We start from the raw sequence: 18,761 nt of genomic DNA, 5'->3' as shown, positions 1-18,761 counted from the left end.
GCCTGCACACAGCGCAAAATCTACCCGTGCCTGGTTTACGGACTATGGTATTTCTGTTCTAAATTGGCCCGCCAACTCCCCTGACCTTAGCCCCATAGAAAATCTGTGGGGTATTGTGAAAAGGAAGATGCAGAATGCCAGACCCAAAAACACAGAAGAGTTGAAGGCCACTATCAGAGCAACCTGGGCTCTCATAACACCTGAGCAGTGCCAGAAACTCATCGACTCCATGCCACGCCGCATTAACGCAGTAATTGAGGCAAAAGGAGCTCCAACCAAGTATTGAGTATTGTACATGCTCATATTTTTCATTTTCATACTTTTCAGTTGGCCAACATTTCTAAAAATCCCTTTTTTGTATTAGCCTTAAGTAATATTCTAATTTTGTGACACACGGAATTTGGGATTTTCATTTGTTGCCACTTCAAATCATCAAAATTAAATGAAATAAACATTTGAATGCATCAGTCTGTGTGCAATGAATAAATATAATGTACAAGTTACACCTTTTGAATGCAATTACTGAAATAAATCACGTTTTTCAAAATATTCTAATTTACTGGCTTTTACCTGTATATATATGAAATAAAAGCAATTAGCTGATTTTTTTTTTTTTTTTTACCCAAGTACAAGTCAAAGTTACAGAACCCCTAAAGCAGGAGTGTCAAACTCAAATACAGAGTGGGCCAAAATTGAAAACTGAACAAAGCCGGAGGCCAAGGTTGAACAAATTAACCTTTTAATAGGGACCCAAACAAGTTTTGCATTAAATATTAAACAAGCAAGGCTTATAAAACTTTATAGTGACATGCAAAATCCAGTTTCAAATAATAATAATAATAGTTAAAAAATATCAATGGCATATCAAATACAATTTAAATAAAAATGGAATGCCTCTTTTCTATTTGCAGCCTTCTGAGGTAAATATCAACATTAACTTTTTCCACAGGCTAATAAATTTGAAAATAAAATAATGAATAAACCAAGCATTCTGGACTTTAAACTGCTCAGTTTGCAACACACTGATCTAATCTGATGTGCCCAAGCCAGATACCTGGCATCTTTTCTTGGATGCTAGTTCATTAATGTCGAGGCTCAGGCCTTCATTATTGAACAAAGGTGTTCATCAGTCATTATATCTCGTAGTCCACCCGGACCACAGTCTTGGGGGCGTGCCTTAAGAGCACTGCCTTTAACGTTCTCTACGAGCTGTCGTCACGTCCGCTTATCATCCATTCTAACAACATGCCGGCCCAGTCATAAGATGTGAGCGGTTTCTGTACGCCCACACGTGTGAATTCAATGCATACTTGATCAACAGCGATACAGGTTACACTGAGGGTGGCCGTATAAATAACTTTAACACTGTTAGAAATATACGCCACTGTGAATCCACACCAAACAAGAATGACAAACACATTTTGGGAGAACATCCGCACCGTAACACAACATAAACACAACAAAATACCCAGAACCCTTTGCAGCACTAGCTCTTCCGGGACGCTACAGGGTACTCCCCCGCTACCACCAAATAGGGGCCCCGTACAAATAACATGTCCAAAATGTAGTAAAAAGTAAAAAGCTGTTTTTTTTTTTTACTCAAGTACAAGTCAAAGTACTTATCTAAAATGTAGTAAAAAGTAAAAAAAAAAAAAATCCACCCAAGAGTACAAATGACTTTTTAAGGGGCTCTACTGCAAAAAAAGTTACGGCAACGTTTGTACTGCTTATCAATTACGGTTTTCAGATGCAGTTTTGTACTTTATTACGTATATCTGTTTTCTACTTTTAACAAATATTTCAAGAGTAGCAAAGTTCAATATAATAAAGTCAACATAATTAAAAGTACAAGTAGTTAATTCGCACAAAAAACTACTTACAATAATTCAAGTAAATATTATTTCCCACCTCTGCTCAGAACTGTTAATATAGGAACTATTTGCTTCATTGCATTGAAATATGAAATTCATACTGCAAGACCAAAGCAAACATCTTTATTTTTTTATAAACATAAAAATTCCACATTTGTATCAGGTACAATCTCAGTGTAGAACATTTAAGTGCAAATAAAAAAAAAAAAAAATTTTGCCACAAAAAAAACTTTAATAAAACCATGCATTGCTTCAAAACCAAATGAGGATGGTTTAAACAATGTTTAAAGAATATTGCTGATATTTGCATGGAAGACCAAATTAGAATAGGTGAATTGAACTGTGGAGGCACAGTGAACGCCCTAAAAAAGGTAAAAAATAAATGTAGAAAATATTTGAACACATTTGTTCCTCTTGAAGACATCACAACTATCACCTGAACACCTGCTTGGAGAAACCACACTTTGCCAACCATGAGCATGTCAAACACAAGCGTCAAAAGTGCTCCCTGGCTTTATTTCGGCAACATAGTTTCCAAACTAGTCCCCAAACACCTTGTTCCAAGTCCTTTTTGTTCCAGCTGACGGTCAGGAATAAAAAATAACGTCCTGCAGCAAGTGAACGAGCTGCTGCTGAGAAAACAACATAATTCAGCAATTTAAACCCATTAGCTCTTTGCTACAGCGCTGCGGTTTCTGGGTGTGTGAGCTGCTGCACCACCCGGTCAACGTTCATGATCGGGCTTATAAAGAGAGCCCAGTAGAAGAGGCAGTTGCACACCAACTGAGGCACTAAGGGCCACATGAGGGCAAAGGCCAGTCCCTGAGATAGCATCGTCCACAAGTGGTTCCCCATCATGCTCGGAAGTGTCCTGGTAAGAATGAAATAAATATGTTACATGAAGTAGAGCAGGAACTAGTAACTGTATTAGTTTACCTGAGCCTAGCTGTCCTGAGGTTCCACAGCAAGCAGGCTTCCAACACAGACAGCAGCACGGCGTTGACGATGACAAACAGAGAGGTCCAGTAGTGGACGGACAGCCAGTCCCAAGCGAACTCTGCGATCAGCTGGTACGGAAGCAGGAAGTACTTGACCATGAACGTGGTCCACTGTTCCCAGCAGGGTTCCGTCTGATGAGCAGGATCGTCACAGAGAGGTAAACTTTTGCGTTATGTTGCAATAACACACAGGTGTCAAACTCAAGGCCCGGGGGCCAAATCTGGCCCGCCACATCATTTAATGTGGTCGCGAAAGCCTTGAAAAAATATGTGTCAATAAAGTATGCTATCTTTTCTTAGAGAAGCTATTCGTTCTTTCTATTTTGACACAAAAAATACATGTATTGCATGCAATTGCATCTTTTAAACTTTATTATAAAATAACACAACACATATACTATCACACAATTCAAACTGTTTTTGTTCAAATGAAAATAATAATAATAAATATCTTCTTAACTTGTGATTTTAAAGCAAATTATCCATCAAATTGTACACTGTAAAAATGACAATAGATTTTACAGTAAAAAAACTGGCAGCTCAGTTGCCAGAATTTTACTGCCGTTTTTTTTCTTTTTTTTCCTTTATATAATATGCTGTAAAAAACACTGTAAATGTTACGGTAAATTGAGGCAGCTTTTTTTCTTTCTTTTTTTTACAGTGTACATAAAAAAAGTACAATAAATAATATATTACAGTGCATATGCATTGGTGAATCCCTATAAATGTATATTCATATATCAATCCCTGTTATACGCAGCCCCCCGAAGGCAGCCATAACTGCGATGTGACCCTCAATGAAGACGAGTTTGACACCCCTGCATTAACGGTTCGCGTCACGGATGTCAAACCCACCCAGGACTTAAAGAAGTGGGTCTCCATCGGCTGACTGGCAAGGCTGGTGGGAGGGCAGCAGGTGTGTAGAAAGGGCAGGAAGGTTTCGGAGTAGTCGAATAAATACAAGTAGAGGAGAGTGAGGCGTGGTGAGCTCTTCATTGCATAGAGCAGGAACAGAGACTTCCCTGAGTTAGCTGCCTGAAAGAAAAAGACCAATACATGTACTGTAGATGCTCCAAGGATCACTTCTAGTTAATTAGCTGCTGAAATGGTTTTGTAGACAACGCACCTGGGGACTATCAGAGACTCAACCTCGGGTACTCGCCGGGTGTGTGGTCTACAAACCCAATTAAAATCCAGCGACTAAATAGTACTGGGTCAAAAACAGACAGCTGAGGCTGTCAAAAAGCAGTGAGGTAGTTTTTGTATTATACAGCATATCTGATGTACCGTATTTTTCGGACTATAAGTCGCAGTTTTTTTCATAGTTTGGCCGGTGGTGCGACTTATACTCAGGAGCGACTTATGTGGGAAATTATTAACACATTACCGTAAAATATCAAATAATATTATTTAGCTCATTCACGTAAGAGACTGTATAAGATTTCATGGGATTTAGCGATTAGGAGTGACAGATTGTTTGGTAAACGTATAGCATGTTCTATATGTTATAGTTATTTGAATGACTTACCATAATATGTTACGTTAACATACCAGGCACGTTCTCAGTTGGTTATTTATGCCTCATATAACGTACACTTATTCAGCCTGTTGTTCACTATTCTTTATTTATTTTAAATTGCCTTTCAAATGTCTATTCTTGGTGTTGGCTTTTATCAAATAAATGTCCCCAAAAAATGCAACTTATACTCCAGTGCGACTTGTTTTTTTCCCTTTATTTTGCATTTTCGGCCGGTGCGACTTATACTCCGGAGCGACTTATAGTCCGAAAAATACGGTATATTATTTACTTTTGTCGAATATCTGCATTTGAAGTATCACGATGTATGCACTTTAAAATGTCAGTTGCCCAACTCAGCTGTCGGTGTGAAATGCTTGCTTCACTGTACTGTAACTATTAATTCCTAAGTGGTATTTATGTTGGCTGAGCAGTTTGATCCTTACCGCTAGTATTATTACAACAATTAAAGTTTAAAGGGGAACTACACTTTTTTGGGGGAGTTTTGATTCACAATCCCTATGTAAAACAAACACACATGTTTTTAGGTAATGCATTCCAATTCGTAAAATATGGCAAGTATGAGGTAGCTAACAATGCAGCCAATGGGAGTACTCGATTGCGCCCATAAAGCCCTCTAAAAACTGCTAACAATATTCCATTTACATCTTGTGACTTCAATATTAACAAGCGATATAACGTTAAGGAACTACTTTTAGCGGCGCCGTGACACAGAGAGCCAACTAGCCAATGCAGCTACAGTATTGACATACCGAGCTGCTTCTGCTTCATCAGTTTTGAGTTGTTGTATGTTAATTATTGATTATGAATCATGCATCTCACTTGCATAGTTTCATCTCAATGTAACTAAATGTGGCGCACCGCCACGGCAAAATCATAGCCACCATAGCTTGAAAATAAGTTAGGTTTGTTTTTTTTACGTGAAAACAAATTAAAGTAATATAATGTATTGTAGCCTCCAGAAGAAGTCACACAAAGTCTGACGTACCGTATTTTTTGGAGTATAAGTCGCACCGGCCGAAAATGCATAATAAAGGAAAAAAAACATATAAGTCGCACTGGAGTATAAGTCGCATTTTTGGGGGAAATTTATTTGATAAAACCCAACACCAAGAATAGACATTTGAAAGGCAATTTAAAATAAATAAAGAATAGTGAACAACAGGCTGAATAAGTGTACGTTATATGAGGCATAAATAACCAACTGAGAAGGTGCCTGGTATGTTAACGTAACATATTATGGTAAGAGTCATTCAAATAACTATAACATATAGAACATGCTATACGTTTACCAAACAATCTGTCACTCCTAATCGCTAAATAACATGAAATCTTATACGTCTAGTCTCTACTCTTAGCTAAATAATATTATTTGATATTTTATGGTAATGTGTTAATAATTTCACACATAAGTCGCTCCTGAGTATCTCGCACCCCCGGCCAAACTGTGAAAAAAACTGCGACTTATAGTCCGAAAAATACGGTAATTGTTAACTATTGTTTCCAATACTACAATAAAAAATACAACACGTATTCTGACTTGTCCAGGGTGGACCCCGAATGCAGCTGGAATAGGCTCCATGCCCCCGCAACCCCTAGAGGGACAAGCGGTAGAAAATAGATGGATGGATGGCAAACACTTGTCTCCGTGCTTCCTAAGACACACAACAACGCGTCCTCATTCTCCACCAATCTGCTTTCTGGCAGGGACAGCGTGTTTGGGATTACGTGAAAAAATTCCCCTCAAATCAAAACCACACAAACATAAAACATTACCACCAGTAGATGGTTAAAGTGTGAATGGATATTTATTGCGCACTGTTGACTAGTGATGCACCGAAAATCCGGCCGCCGAATATAGAAGAAAACAGCGCCGCCAGAATCAGCTGTTGTGGACGCACACGATTGTCTGGAGCATAGTCAGCATGTCTCCTATGTGGACGTACCTTATTATATCCCATATATACTTGCGGTTAACGATCTATAAAACCTTCAAACCTGGAAATCTGCATTGTTGGCAAAATTCCCTGAGGGCAACGCAACACATCAGTCTCATGTGCTCTTCTCCTGACGATATCTGCACGCCACCATTTCCTGAGCAAACTGCGTGTTATGTCCCCACTCTCCAGATTAAGCTTGACAATACCGCCGAGAAACGTGGTGCACACCTCGTGGCGGTGTAGCAATCAAACAGCACAGACTCGAACAACAGATTGTTCTATTTTTTTTTTTTTGCTTAAACAACTTTAGGATCATGACCAACGTTTCCTCTAAGGTGCGCAATTGCGCACTGCTCACGCGTCCTCTGCGCACAGCAAATCTATGCCGCGCAAAAAATCTAATTCGACTCTAAACAAAATAAACAAATATTTTGTTTTGTATGATTTTGCAATGCAACTGTGAGTAACAGGTGACGAAAGGCGGCCACAACAGATAAAACAATGTTTGTCAACACTTACATTATTGTAACGTCTGTGGAGACACTTAAAGGAGGACAGGAATTCCATCGGTCCCTTTATTTAGCGAAATTGTTTGTCGGCCATAACCACACCAAAACAATGCGTAAAATACTTTTATCTAACAAAACTGGTCGTTGTCTACCGTACAAACCAAGCCAAAAGCAACTCTTTGTCATCTTTTATATCAACAGCAGCCTCTCTCTCTCTCTCTCTCTCTCTCTCTCTCTCTCTCTCTCTCTCTCTCTCTCTCTCTCTCTCTCTCTCTCTCTCTCTCTCTCTCTCTCTCTCTCTCTCTCTCTCTCTCTCTCTCTCTCTCTCTCTCTCTCTCTCTCTCTCTCTCTCTCTCTCTCTCTCTCTCTCTCTCTCTCTCTCTCTCTCTCTCTCTCTCTCTCTCTCTCTCTCTCTCTCTCTCTCTCTCTCTCTCTCTCTCTCTCTCTCTCTCTCTCTTGCACCAACACATACACTATGGCAATTGCGGTGCGTTTATGGCCACACAAAAAGTTGGACAACTCCAACACTACACGTAAAGTGTAAATTTCAGGTCGTTTTACTATGACTCTCAATCAGTGCTTATTCTACTGTCATTTGTTAAGAATAGGGATGTCCGATAATATCGCTCGGCCGATAAATGTGTTAAAATGTAGTATCGGAAATTATCGGTATCGTTTTTTTTATTATCGGTATCGTTTTTTTTGTTTTTGTTTTTTTTTATTAAATCAACATAAAAAAACACAAGATACACTTACAATTAGTGCACCAACCCCCCCAAAAAAACCTCGCCCATTTACACTCATTCACACAAAAGGGTTGTTTCTTTCTGTTATTAATATTCTGGTTCCTACATTATATATCAATATATATCAATACAGTCTGCAAGGGATACAGTCTGTAAGCACACATGATTGTGCGTGCTGCTGGTCCACTAATACAGTGGTTCTCAAATGGGAGTACGCATACCCCTGGGGGTACTTGAAGGTATGCCAAGGGGTACGTGAGATTTTTTTTTAATATTCTAAAAATAGCAACAATTCAAAAATCCTTTATTAATATAAATAAAAACCTATCTTTTTTTCAATAGTTAAAAAAAGACCACTACAAATGATCAATATTTTGCACTGTTATACAATTTAATGAATCAGAAACTGATGACATAGTGCTGTATTTTACTTCTTTCTCTTTTTTTCAACAAAAAATGCTTTGCTCTGATTAGGGGGTACTTGAATTAAAAAAAATTCACAGGGGGTACATTACTGAAAAAAGGTTGAGAACCACTGCACTAATAGTACTAACCTTTAACAGTTAATTTTACAAATTTTCATTAATTACTAGTTTCTATGTAACTGTTTTTATATTGTTTTACTTTCTTTTTTATTCAAGAATTTTTTTTAAATTTATTTATCTTATTATATTAATTTTTTTTAAAAGTACCTTATCTTCACCATACCTGGTTGTCCAAATTAGGCACAATAATGTGTTAATTCCACGACTGCATATATCGGTTGATATCGGTATCGGTAATTAAAGAGTTGGACAATATTGGAATATCGGATATCGGCAAAAAGCCATTATCGGACATCCCGAGTTAAGAATGTTATTTTTTGGATATTAATCATGAAATGATGTTACAGCACTACAGAATTGCTAATAAAAATATTTATTTTACAGACAGAAAGTTAATAAACACTTCATCTCATGCAACATGTCAATGTTTTATGGGGAACTAAATGTGATCTCTGAAAGGGGTAGACAATCTTTCCAAAGCAGGACCTCCACCCAGGCATAAAATACTATAGTGCATAGCTGATTAAAAAAAAAAACAATATCTAAGTGGGCCAAATCACATATGTTATAAAATAATCTCTTGAAATTGACTACTGTCACTTGATTATAATAATAGGACATTTAAATCGTTATGTCAGGTTTGAGACAAATGTGCTGCTGGTATGACCACAGTGTGCACGTCTGTATTTCACTGAATGCTCAGGGTGTTTGTGCGTTTGCTCACACACATGAAAAATTAATCATGACCCACTTGTTGAGAATCCCTGATTTGGAGAATTTAGAGTATGTTTTATGTTGACATGATCCTCAGAGTGCTTACCTTGTATTCCCACAGGTTCTGAGGAGAGCTGAGTCCCTGAGACTTGACTCTGTAGAGCTCTGTCAGGACGGTGCGTCGGTGAGCCTGATTTTGGATGCTATAAGGCGGCTTTCGCAGCTCTTCTTCCTCCATCATCAATAATAATCTGAAGGAATGGACAGAAGACATGAACATACTGTAATGTACATTTCTGCTCTTCGAATGCTCCACTGACAATAGCGAGTACCTGCCATTGACACTCTCCTGCAGGAAAGGCTCTCTGTACAGATTGGCCCAGGGTCCCAGGTTTTCCAGCCAGAAGACAACTTCCGCTGGCGTCCATTGCGATACGGGCTTACTGACCAACAGGTCCGGTTCTTGCTGCGTTGTCGCCTCACCACCGCTGCTCCACTGATACAACAGCAACAATACCTACAGCACCGTGCCAAACAAGGTTTATTCACTGAATAACTTAATGCTGTTAGGTCATATTCTTTGTCTTTAATGACTACTGTGAATGAGTGAATGTGGAAATAGTGTCAAAGCGCTTTGAGTTCCTTAAAAATTGTAGAAAAGCACTATACAAATACAACCCATTTACCATTTACTGAATCAAACCAATAAGTCAAAGAGAATTCTCACATACCGCCACACATGAAAGAGCAGCAAAGACTCCGGAGAGGAAGAAACCGATTGCTTTGTGCTGTTTGGGCTTAAATTTACCCAAATTGTTACCATACCTGAAAAATAGAAAAAAAAATACAAGGACAATTAAGCACATCGTGAAGCTGCACAACATTTATTGATTTTAATTCAGGACGACTTTCCCCACCTCTGGAAAGCTTGTAAGCTTTGAGAGATTTTGGTGTTCGCTTGGATCTCTGCTTGCCTTTGCTGTACAACTTCGCTAAATAACTTGTCTGTTGCCTCTCTGGAGGGAAAAAATATAGTTAAGTCAAGACAAGAGCTGAATTATTGTGCAAATTCCTGCTGTGTTAAATTACATAAATGAAAACTGAGGCAACAAATAGAGAAAATTGTAGTAAAACTGGATTTTGCTGCACTGAAGCAGACTCAAAATGGCACTATTAGGCAGAGGTTGAGTGCATGTTGTGCTATTTATAGTAAGGATCGACCGACCGATTACCGGTGCTGATATTTGCCATTTTGGGATGGTGTGGCTCAGGTGGTAGAGCAGCCATGCCAATAACTTGAGGGTTCCAGGTTCGATTCCAGCTTACAAAATACAGGAAAAACATGCACTCTCCAAAAAAACGTAATAAAACAAAAATAAAGAGGTGCACGGCAAAAAGTGTACCTAAAGAAAAAGCACGGCCAGCGACACTCGTGTCCTTCTTATAATTTTAATATAAACTGCACAGGCGCTACCAAACACAGACCGGTTTCGACAAGGTCTTCGTCAGTGTGCAATTTTTTTCTGCCATCCTAGTCACGACCACTGTGTCTTTGGGCACTTCCATCACTTTGTGGTTGGAGTGTCCGCCCTGAGATCGGTAGGTCGTGAGTTCAAACCCCGGCCGGGTCATACCAAAGACTATAAAAATGGGACCCATCACCTCCCTGCTTGGCATTCAGCATCAAGGGTTGGAATTGGTGGTTAAATCACCAAAATGATTCACCTCTCAGGGGGTGGAACAAGGGAATGGGTCAAATGCAGAGGGTAATTTCACCACACCTAGTTCATGTGTGACTATCAGTGGTATTTTAACGTTTTGCTCCCAGTCCCGCTCACACTGGTGTGTGAATGTGAATAAATGTTTGGTGGTGGTCGACGGGGCTAGAGGTGCAAACTGACAGACACGCTTCCGTCAGTCTACCCCAGGGCAGTTGTGGCTACAAATGTAGCTTACCACCATCAAGGACTATGTTTACACTGCAGGCCAAAATAGCCCAGATCAGATTTTTTTGAGATCGGATTTTTTCCAGCTGAGTGTTTACACTGCAAGTAAAATGTGATTATCAGACTCCAGTGTAAACGCGCACAGGCCCCAAATGTGGCCTCGACATGCGCACTTGTTTTTATTTTTTACGTGAAAGTAAATGGAACAATGTATGGATGGCTGTAAATACCGTATTTTTCGGGGTATAAATCGCTCCGGAGTATAAGTCGCACCGGCCGAAAATGCATAATAAAGAAGGAAAAAAACATATATACGTCGCACTGGAGTATAAGTTGCATTTTTTGGGGAAATTTATTTGATAAAACCCAACACCAAGAATAGACATTTGAAAGGCAATTTAAAATAAAGAATAATGAACAGGCTGAATAAGTGTACGTTATATGAGGCATAAATAACCAACTGAGAACGTGCCTGGTATGTTAACGTAACATATTATGGTAAGAGTCATTCAAATAACTATAACATATAGAACATGCTATACGTTTACCAAACAATCTGTCACTCCTAATCGCTAAATCCCATGAAATCTTATACGTCTAGTCTCTTATGTGAATGAGCAAAATATTATTTGATATTTTACGGTAATGTGTTAATAATTTCACACAAAAGTCGCTCCTGAGTATAAGTCGCACCCCCGGCCAAACTATGAAAAAAACTGCGACTTATAGTCCGAAAAATACGGTACTTGCGTTTTTCCAAAAGAGATATACCAGTAGTACTTTTTAATTCATTAGTACCACAATACATTATTAGTACCAGTATACCGTACAACCTAGTTAATGCAATAACTTTGAAAAACTAGTTATTTAATACTTATAAATGATTGAAGACGGCTAACAATGTATCCCACCAGGCATTTTCTCATTATTCTACATGTGCCAAAAACTTTCCAGGTAAGATGAAACTCTGAATAATATGCAGATGAGGTAAAAAATCATAACTGTAAAAATGTAAAAGTTTCAATTTTTGCCAGCTATTGACAAATCAAGTTCTGCTCCAAATACACAAAATGTGCACATCTCAATAAAACCGTGACTTGCGTTCTAGGCTGAAACACATTACAGGCAGCACTGAGGCCAGGAACGACCGCTCATGTCGCCTCCCCGTGAAAATCCTACCTCAGCAGTATATTGACTTTGGGAAAGCCTTCCCACCTCTCCCGGCACTCGGGACACTCGTTCTTGTGAGAGGACTTCCACCACAGGGCCAGACAGTGGCGGCAAAAGTTATGGCCGCAGGTCAAAGTGGTGGGGTTCACCAGGACGTCGTAGCAGCAATGGCAGGAGAACTCCTGTTTGGATATTTGGTTGCTCGTGGAAGACGTTGAGAGGAAGCGGTCTTCCTCAGACGCTTCCTGGGTGTCTTGTGGTGAATCCCCATGCATCTGGTCAAAAAAAGAGATCGAAATACAGACGATAAAACACAATACGCATAGATTATCTACGCCAGTGTGGTCTTTTTGCTTGTTTTATCCAATTAGCTAACTTATGTTTACTTTGCCACAGATTTTAAAACAATTTGCTATGTTGCATGCCTTGGATGCGCAGAAGACTTTTAACAAATTGAGAATAATTAAGACAATCGTCTCTTTTAACCTGCTAAGCTATTTTCAGTTATGTAATTTGCAAAAAAGTTATGTTTTTAGTCCCTGCACAATGTGCCACAATTTGAAAACCCATGTTCAAAGTAATTTGTGTCACTTCTAGGGGTGCCCAAACTTTTTCCACTGAGGGCCACAGACAAATCAGAGGATGCATGGGCATTTTGGTAGTTTTCACCTTCAAAACCAGTACCACATATAGATTTTTTTTCAATTTAAAAATGCATTTCCAGTAAACATTTTGGGTAAATGCTGAAAGAGCCAAAGCGGAACTGAAAGGCTAACAGAAAGGATTCTGGCAAAATAGTGCTAAAAAAGCTAGCATGCTAACAGTACAATGCCAACAAAATACCAAAATATATGGCACGGACGTGTATACCCATAGACATCTTATAAGTAGATGCAGTATCGAGCGTAGGGGTGTGGAAAAAAATCGATTCAAATTCGAATCGCGATTCTCATGTTGTGAGATTCAGAATCGATTCTCATTTTTAAAAAATCCATCCAAGAAAACAATACACAGCAATACCATAACAATGCAATCCAATTCCAAAACCAAACCCGACCCAGCAACACTCAGAACTGCAATAAACAGAGCAATTGAGAGGAGACACAAACACGACACAGAACAAACCAAAAGTAGTGAAACAAAAATGAATATTATCAACAACAGTATCAATATTAGTTACAATTTCAACATAGCAGTGATTAAAAATCCCTCATTGGCATTATCATTACACATTTATAAAAATAAAAATAAATGAACAATAGTGTCACAGTGGCTTACACTTGCATCACATCTCATAAGCTTGACAACACACTGTGTCCAATATTTTCACAAAGATAAAATAAGTCATATTTTTGGTTCATTTAATAGTTAAAACAAATTTACATTATTGCAATCAGTTGATAAAACATTGTCCTTTACAATTATAAAAGCTTTTTACAAAAATCTACTACTCTGCTTGCATGTCAGCAGACTGGGGTAGATCCTGCTGAAATCCTATGTATTGAATGAATAGAGAATCCTTTTGAATCGGGAAAAAATCGTTTTTGAATCGAGAATCGTGTTGAATTGAAAAAAAAGAAAAAGATTTTGAATCGAATCGTGACCCCAAGAATCGATATTGAATCGAATCATGGGACACCCACAGCCCTAATCGAGCGCTACTGCCTACTGGCACTGACGAGACGCGGGGTCGCCATCTTGGAGTGGTGATCCGCTCCACACAGTGCAATTCATTTGGCAGGAGCAATGAACTGCCAGCGCATTGCATTTAATTCATCTTACCTCACTGAATACCACTGATTTTTTACGCGTTTTTTTGTCATACGTGTAGCTATGATAAAGGACACATGTTTTGGCATGTTTTATTATTCATAGTTTGCTTAACAGTATTAGAATATTCTTATATGCTATAAGTGACCAGACGTCCGAGATCGAAACTGGGAATATAATCCCAGAGAAGGGGGAAAAAAACGGTCAGCTATTATTAAGTTCAAGAAACAATATGATTAGGTTATATATACATGCGTATATTCTACATAAACAATGTATGAATACATTAGATATCTATATATCCTATAGACCGTATCTCTGTTGCTGCAGCAGCAGAGTTTATTCTGTTTTGACACTTTGTATTGATATTTTGTATTACATTCTTCCCTTAAATGATCATGTTTACAGTGATTGTTTTATATGTATTTTTTATGTATGTCGCTTTGGAAAAAGCGTCTGCCAAATACATAAACATATATAAACACCTAAAAGTCTTTATATCAGCTAAAACCACCAATCTGTTTCACTGGATTCAGAATAAAACCAAATTCTGTCTTACCCAACAATGTTAGTATTTGAATATTGTTACTTGAAGACTTATTCCTTGGTTACAATTATACTGGTCATACTCTTGTTTGCTAGCGACTACAATTTCAGTACTATTGAAGATCTTTGCTCCCTTTCAACTCTGTAGTAATATTCTTTTCACAAAATACAACCAATAGTACGTTAATGTTAAATCTTACTTATGAAAAGTAAGCCCCCCGATTCCTATTTTCAACAGTCCGCTCATTTGAGCAGGAAAACGCTGAACACCAGCCCGGCATCTTTGTTTTCTACCTGTCAAATGTCAGTTTAGGCTGCTCGCCGGCTACTCATCACCACTTCAAGATGGCGGCCCAATTTCTCGCATCACAGCAGCCAATGCTGCGTCTACTTATAAGATGTCTATGTGTATACCTGCTAAATTTGCTGTATAAGCTATAATGCTAACTGTAACATGCATCAAGTACTAAAATATATTACTAAACAATTTTTTAAATGATAGCATGCTAACGTTAGCGTGCGTGAAGTACCAAAATATGACTGAGGTATAGCTACAAAATGAGTTTAAAAAAGCTAGCATACTAATGTTAGCATGCTAACAGCTATCATTCGTCGAATCACAAAATATTTACCTGCAAAAGTAGCACAAAAAAAAAGTTAAAATACTAATATTGACACTAATATTGTGTCAAGATCAATAAAAAAAAATTCTAAGTCATTTGTCTCACTTCTACGGTCTAGTAGGGCAGAGGTGTCCAAACGTTTTCAACTGAGGGCCGCATACTGTAAAATCCAAGGATGCGGGGCCCGTTTTGATATATTTGATTTTCAAAGCCAATACAATAGATTTTTTAAAGAAAAAAAACAGCTTGCATGTCAGCTTTGTGTTATTAATATAATAAATGTCATACAGATAATTATGAGGGATTATGACGTCACACCAAGCTTACTGTCAACACACAAGGCGTCGATAATTTGGGACTTCACTGTTTCAGAGGAAGACATTTTGCGTACCATTTGCACCAGATGTTCTGCAAACATTCCGTGAGGAGAAAAAAAACACGCTTCAACGCATCAATCCTTATAAGCCACCTGAAACACCAGCATCGCTATGACAGTGCACTGCTAAAGAAGATGCCTGAAAGCCAGCCGCAAAAAAATGTGTGCATAAAATACATTTAAAAGATGATTGATAAAAATAAGTTAATTGGTATCAATTTTGAAAAGCAGGAAGTTATCGGTACACTGCAAATTAAATATTATATTAAATAAATTTGCCACTTGCCAAGATTTTAAATTTTATTTCTCGAAATTTCACTAGTTTTAAGAGCTATAAACTTATTTTCAGTTATTGACTTTACAGCATAATTTTAATTTTAGCAAGAATAATTATATTTTCCTATTGTAGTTTAAAAGTGTTAAAATTTAAAAAAATATCTGTTTAAATGTGATATTTTGGTTTTCCCAACATAAAAAAATATTGTTACAGTCTGCAACATCGCGAGGATGCTTAATCTAAGAATTGCAAGGTAATAATGTTTTCAGAAGAAAATACGTATTTCTAGCTTGAAGTCAGTCCTGCTCATTTTTAGTTACCCGAATCGTAATTTTGGATTTATCAAGTAAAATGTACTAACTGCAGGGCTAGTTTTTAGTATTTTTTTCCAAAAATCTAGTCTTTGCATTTTATATTCTGTCAGCTTTTTTTTTGCAGTGTATCGGTTTAAAAAAACAAAAACATTTTGCATCACTAGTTTTTTTCCAATTACTTTACACCTATTAGCTCTTTTATTCCAACTTGTATCTGTTGGAGTATTTTTAGAATGTGCTGCAGGCCACAAATGGTCCGTAGTCTGCACTTTGGACACCCCTGGTCTACAGTATCAATGCAACATTAGTATTATATTATATAGTATATAGTATAATATATCAAACATCCCTCTCTATATGTGTGTGTGTGTATATATATATATATATATATATATATATATATATATACATATATATATTAGGGGTGTAACGGTATGTGTATTTGTATTGAACCGTTTCGGTACGGGGGTTCCGGTTCGGGGGTTCCGGTTCGGTTCGGTTCGGAGGTGTACCGAACAAGTTTCCACATGGACATATTAAGTAGCGTAACGCACGTTGTGTAAACAATGCACACCGAGGCACAACACACGGCATGCCAGCAGCTAACGGGCTACGATAGACTGACCATACGTCCTCTTTTCACCTCTTTTGCGGAGCTGTCAGGGCGGAGTTTCTTAAATGCCTCGAATGTCCGGCATTTTGATTTAGGGTTGCGTGTATTTTCAATATACGTTCAAGGTTAAGAAGGGGTTAAAAACAAAACAAATTGTGCACGCAGCAGCATTCGTGAGGGAGGGGCAGAGACAGAGAGAGTGAGAGAGTTATAATAAACGCGCATGCGTCGCCAGGCTCTGCTTTTTATCCATAGATTTATCAGATTTAATTGTTTATTATCTATAGCAGGGGTGTCAAAAGTGTGCCCCGGAGGCCATTTGCGGCCCACAGCTAATGTTTTAAAGGCCCACGGCACATTCTAAAAATACTATTAAAATAAACAAAAACATAACAAAAGGGAAATAAAAAAGCTTAAAGGTGAAATGTAATTTAGAAAAAGTTGCAATGTTGACTAATAAAACAAAGCTGTTTGTTTTCTTTCAAACTGTCATTGCTCAAAACATAATATTGAATCAAAATCAATGTAATTATGAATTATTGACCTATTCAAGGTTCCGATTACTTCACATCAAATATTCCACTAAGAAAAACATTTTTGGTGGAAGATTTTGCAAATTTGGTAAATAAATAACCCAAAAATGTACATATTGTTGTTTTCTTACTGTACCGAAAATGAACCGAACCCTGACCTCTAAACCGAGGTACGTACCGAACCGAAATTTGTGTACCGTTACACCCCTAATATATATATATATATATATATATATATGCATGCATGCCACTAAACTCTGATTTAAAGCTATCACACTCACTGTACACATGATATTCACAGTAAATTACTGGATTCAGCTTTTGCTCCATCCACTCATCTGCAGTTAAATGTGTTCTTTGGACTCACAGTTTCATTATCAACAAACTAATTCAAAGCGATGTTACATAACCGATGCAAGGAGGAATGCTTCAACATGAGCCACATAAGCTAAAGTGAAACTAGTACACCTCTGTCACATACGCTTAAAGGCTATGACCATGACGTAGTCGTTATAAACAAACAGTTTCAACAGCTTTAATTCAATACCACAGACACGGTGGCGTAAAAATGTCACATTTTAAGTTCATATTATTATATATACGTTACCTGGGATTGTTTTTACGACAGCTAGGACTATTTACGACGATGTTGAAGTGTTAGCGAGCTAGGCGGCTACTTTTCGAAGAGTAAACAAGTTTGCTGCTCTTAATTAAAAAAATGGAACCAAAGGCACCGTCGATAGGTTGATAACTGTATACAGAATGATAGTCGGTTGTCCAAAGAAAGCTAACACGTAGAAGTGAATCTTAAAATTAAATGTCAACATCATCGCAGCGCTCGTCCTGAAACTAGCCGTGAGTCATACCTTGCACGAGACCGGTGACTATCTGGTGTCTGACGTCATGATCTTGTCCACAGGTAATTAAAAAAAAGCAATCGGTGAATTAAAAATGGGAATGATTGAGGTTGCTTTCGCCATGACTCCTAGGTCATGTGTGCGCAAGCCTTCTCGTCTCGAGCTCACGCCCACGCCAACGTGTCATCATCATCATCATCATCTTCGTCCACAACGTCATCACCTGACCTCTAGTGAGGGGGGGCACGTGGCCCATGATGACGCAATCGGGTTAAAGTTCACGACTTCCAATCATTGTAAACTCTTAATTATGATTGATTGCCAATTTGCCACGACCACTTAAAGGTACGTTTTTCAAGTTGAACAGTCAGCTGCAGCCCACTATAATCACAATAGAGTGTCCGCCCTGAGATCGGTAGGTTGTGAGTTCAAACCCCGGCCGAGTCATACCAAAGACTATAAAAATGGGACCCATTACCTCCCTGCTTGGCACTCAGCATCAAGGGTTGGAATTGGGGGTTAAATCACCAAAATGATTCCCGGGCGCGGCCACCGCTGCTGCTCACTGCTCCTCTCACCTCCCAGGGGGTGATCAAGGGTGATGGGTCAAATGCAGAGAATAATTTCGCCACACCTAGTGTGTGTGTGACAATCATTGGCACTTTAACTTTAACTTTAATATGCCACTGTATATGATATTATATTATACTAGTTGTGCAGTATATTGTGTATTTTATATACAGAATGTGTTCTGGGGGGTACTCCTTCTCATCATTAATTCGGGTTTATTGAAATTACAGGAGCTAGTAAAGTTACAGACTTTATGTGTCATGTTTAAGGCTAAAAGTAAAACATTACCAGCAAATTTACAAAAAA

The 18,761-nt window shown here is 38.2% G+C and overlaps 1 protein-coding gene across 2 annotated transcripts; it reads right to left on the bottom strand.

Annotated features, from left to right (window-relative positions):
- Positions 1–1,979: 1,979 nt before the first annotated feature.
- Positions 1,980–18,162, bottom strand: LOC133570133 (bifunctional apoptosis regulator-like). Of its 2 annotated transcripts, XM_061922826.2 has the most exons (9): positions 17,895–18,138; positions 11,986–12,251; positions 9,778–9,876; positions 9,592–9,685; positions 9,193–9,377; positions 8,967–9,111; positions 3,725–3,904; positions 2,808–3,001; positions 1,980–2,742 (listed from the first exon to the last, which is right to left on the bottom strand). In XM_061922826.2, the coding sequence occupies exons 2-9, from the start codon at positions 12,249–12,251 to the stop codon at positions 2,550–2,552; spliced, it is 1,356 nt and encodes a 451-aa protein (XP_061778810.2). In that variant the 5' UTR covers positions 17,895–18,138; the 3' UTR covers positions 1,980–2,549. The 2 variants fall into 2 exon arrangements, with proteins under 2 accessions (XP_061778810.2, XP_061778811.2); XM_061922827.2 differs by lacking the exon at positions 3,725–3,904 and having other exon boundaries at positions 17,895–18,162.
- Between the last annotated feature and the right edge of the window lie 599 nt (positions 18,163–18,761).

The sequence above is a fragment of the Nerophis lumbriciformis genome, linkage group LG27, assembly GCF_033978685.3.
Source record: "Nerophis lumbriciformis linkage group LG27, RoL_Nlum_v2.1, whole genome shotgun sequence".
Taxonomy (NCBI): Eukaryota; Metazoa; Chordata; class Actinopteri; order Syngnathiformes; family Syngnathidae; genus Nerophis; species Nerophis lumbriciformis.
This window is presented reverse-complemented; position numbering and strand designations above follow the sequence as displayed.

Bases quoted from the DNA above. Each gene is read 5' to 3' on its own strand.
- LOC133570133 (XM_061922826.2), bottom strand. From the start codon at position 12,251: ATGCATGGGGATTCACCACAAGACACCCAGGAAGCGTCTGAGGAAGAC. The intron at 9,686-9,777 runs GTGGGGAAAGTC...TCTATTTTTCAG, and splicing joins AGCTTACAAGCTTTCCAGAG to GTATGGTAACAATTTGGGTA. The intron at 3,002-3,724 runs GTGGGTTTGACA...CCTGCTCATCAG, and splicing joins CCCACTTCTTTAAGTCCTGG to ACGGAACCCTGCTGGGAACA.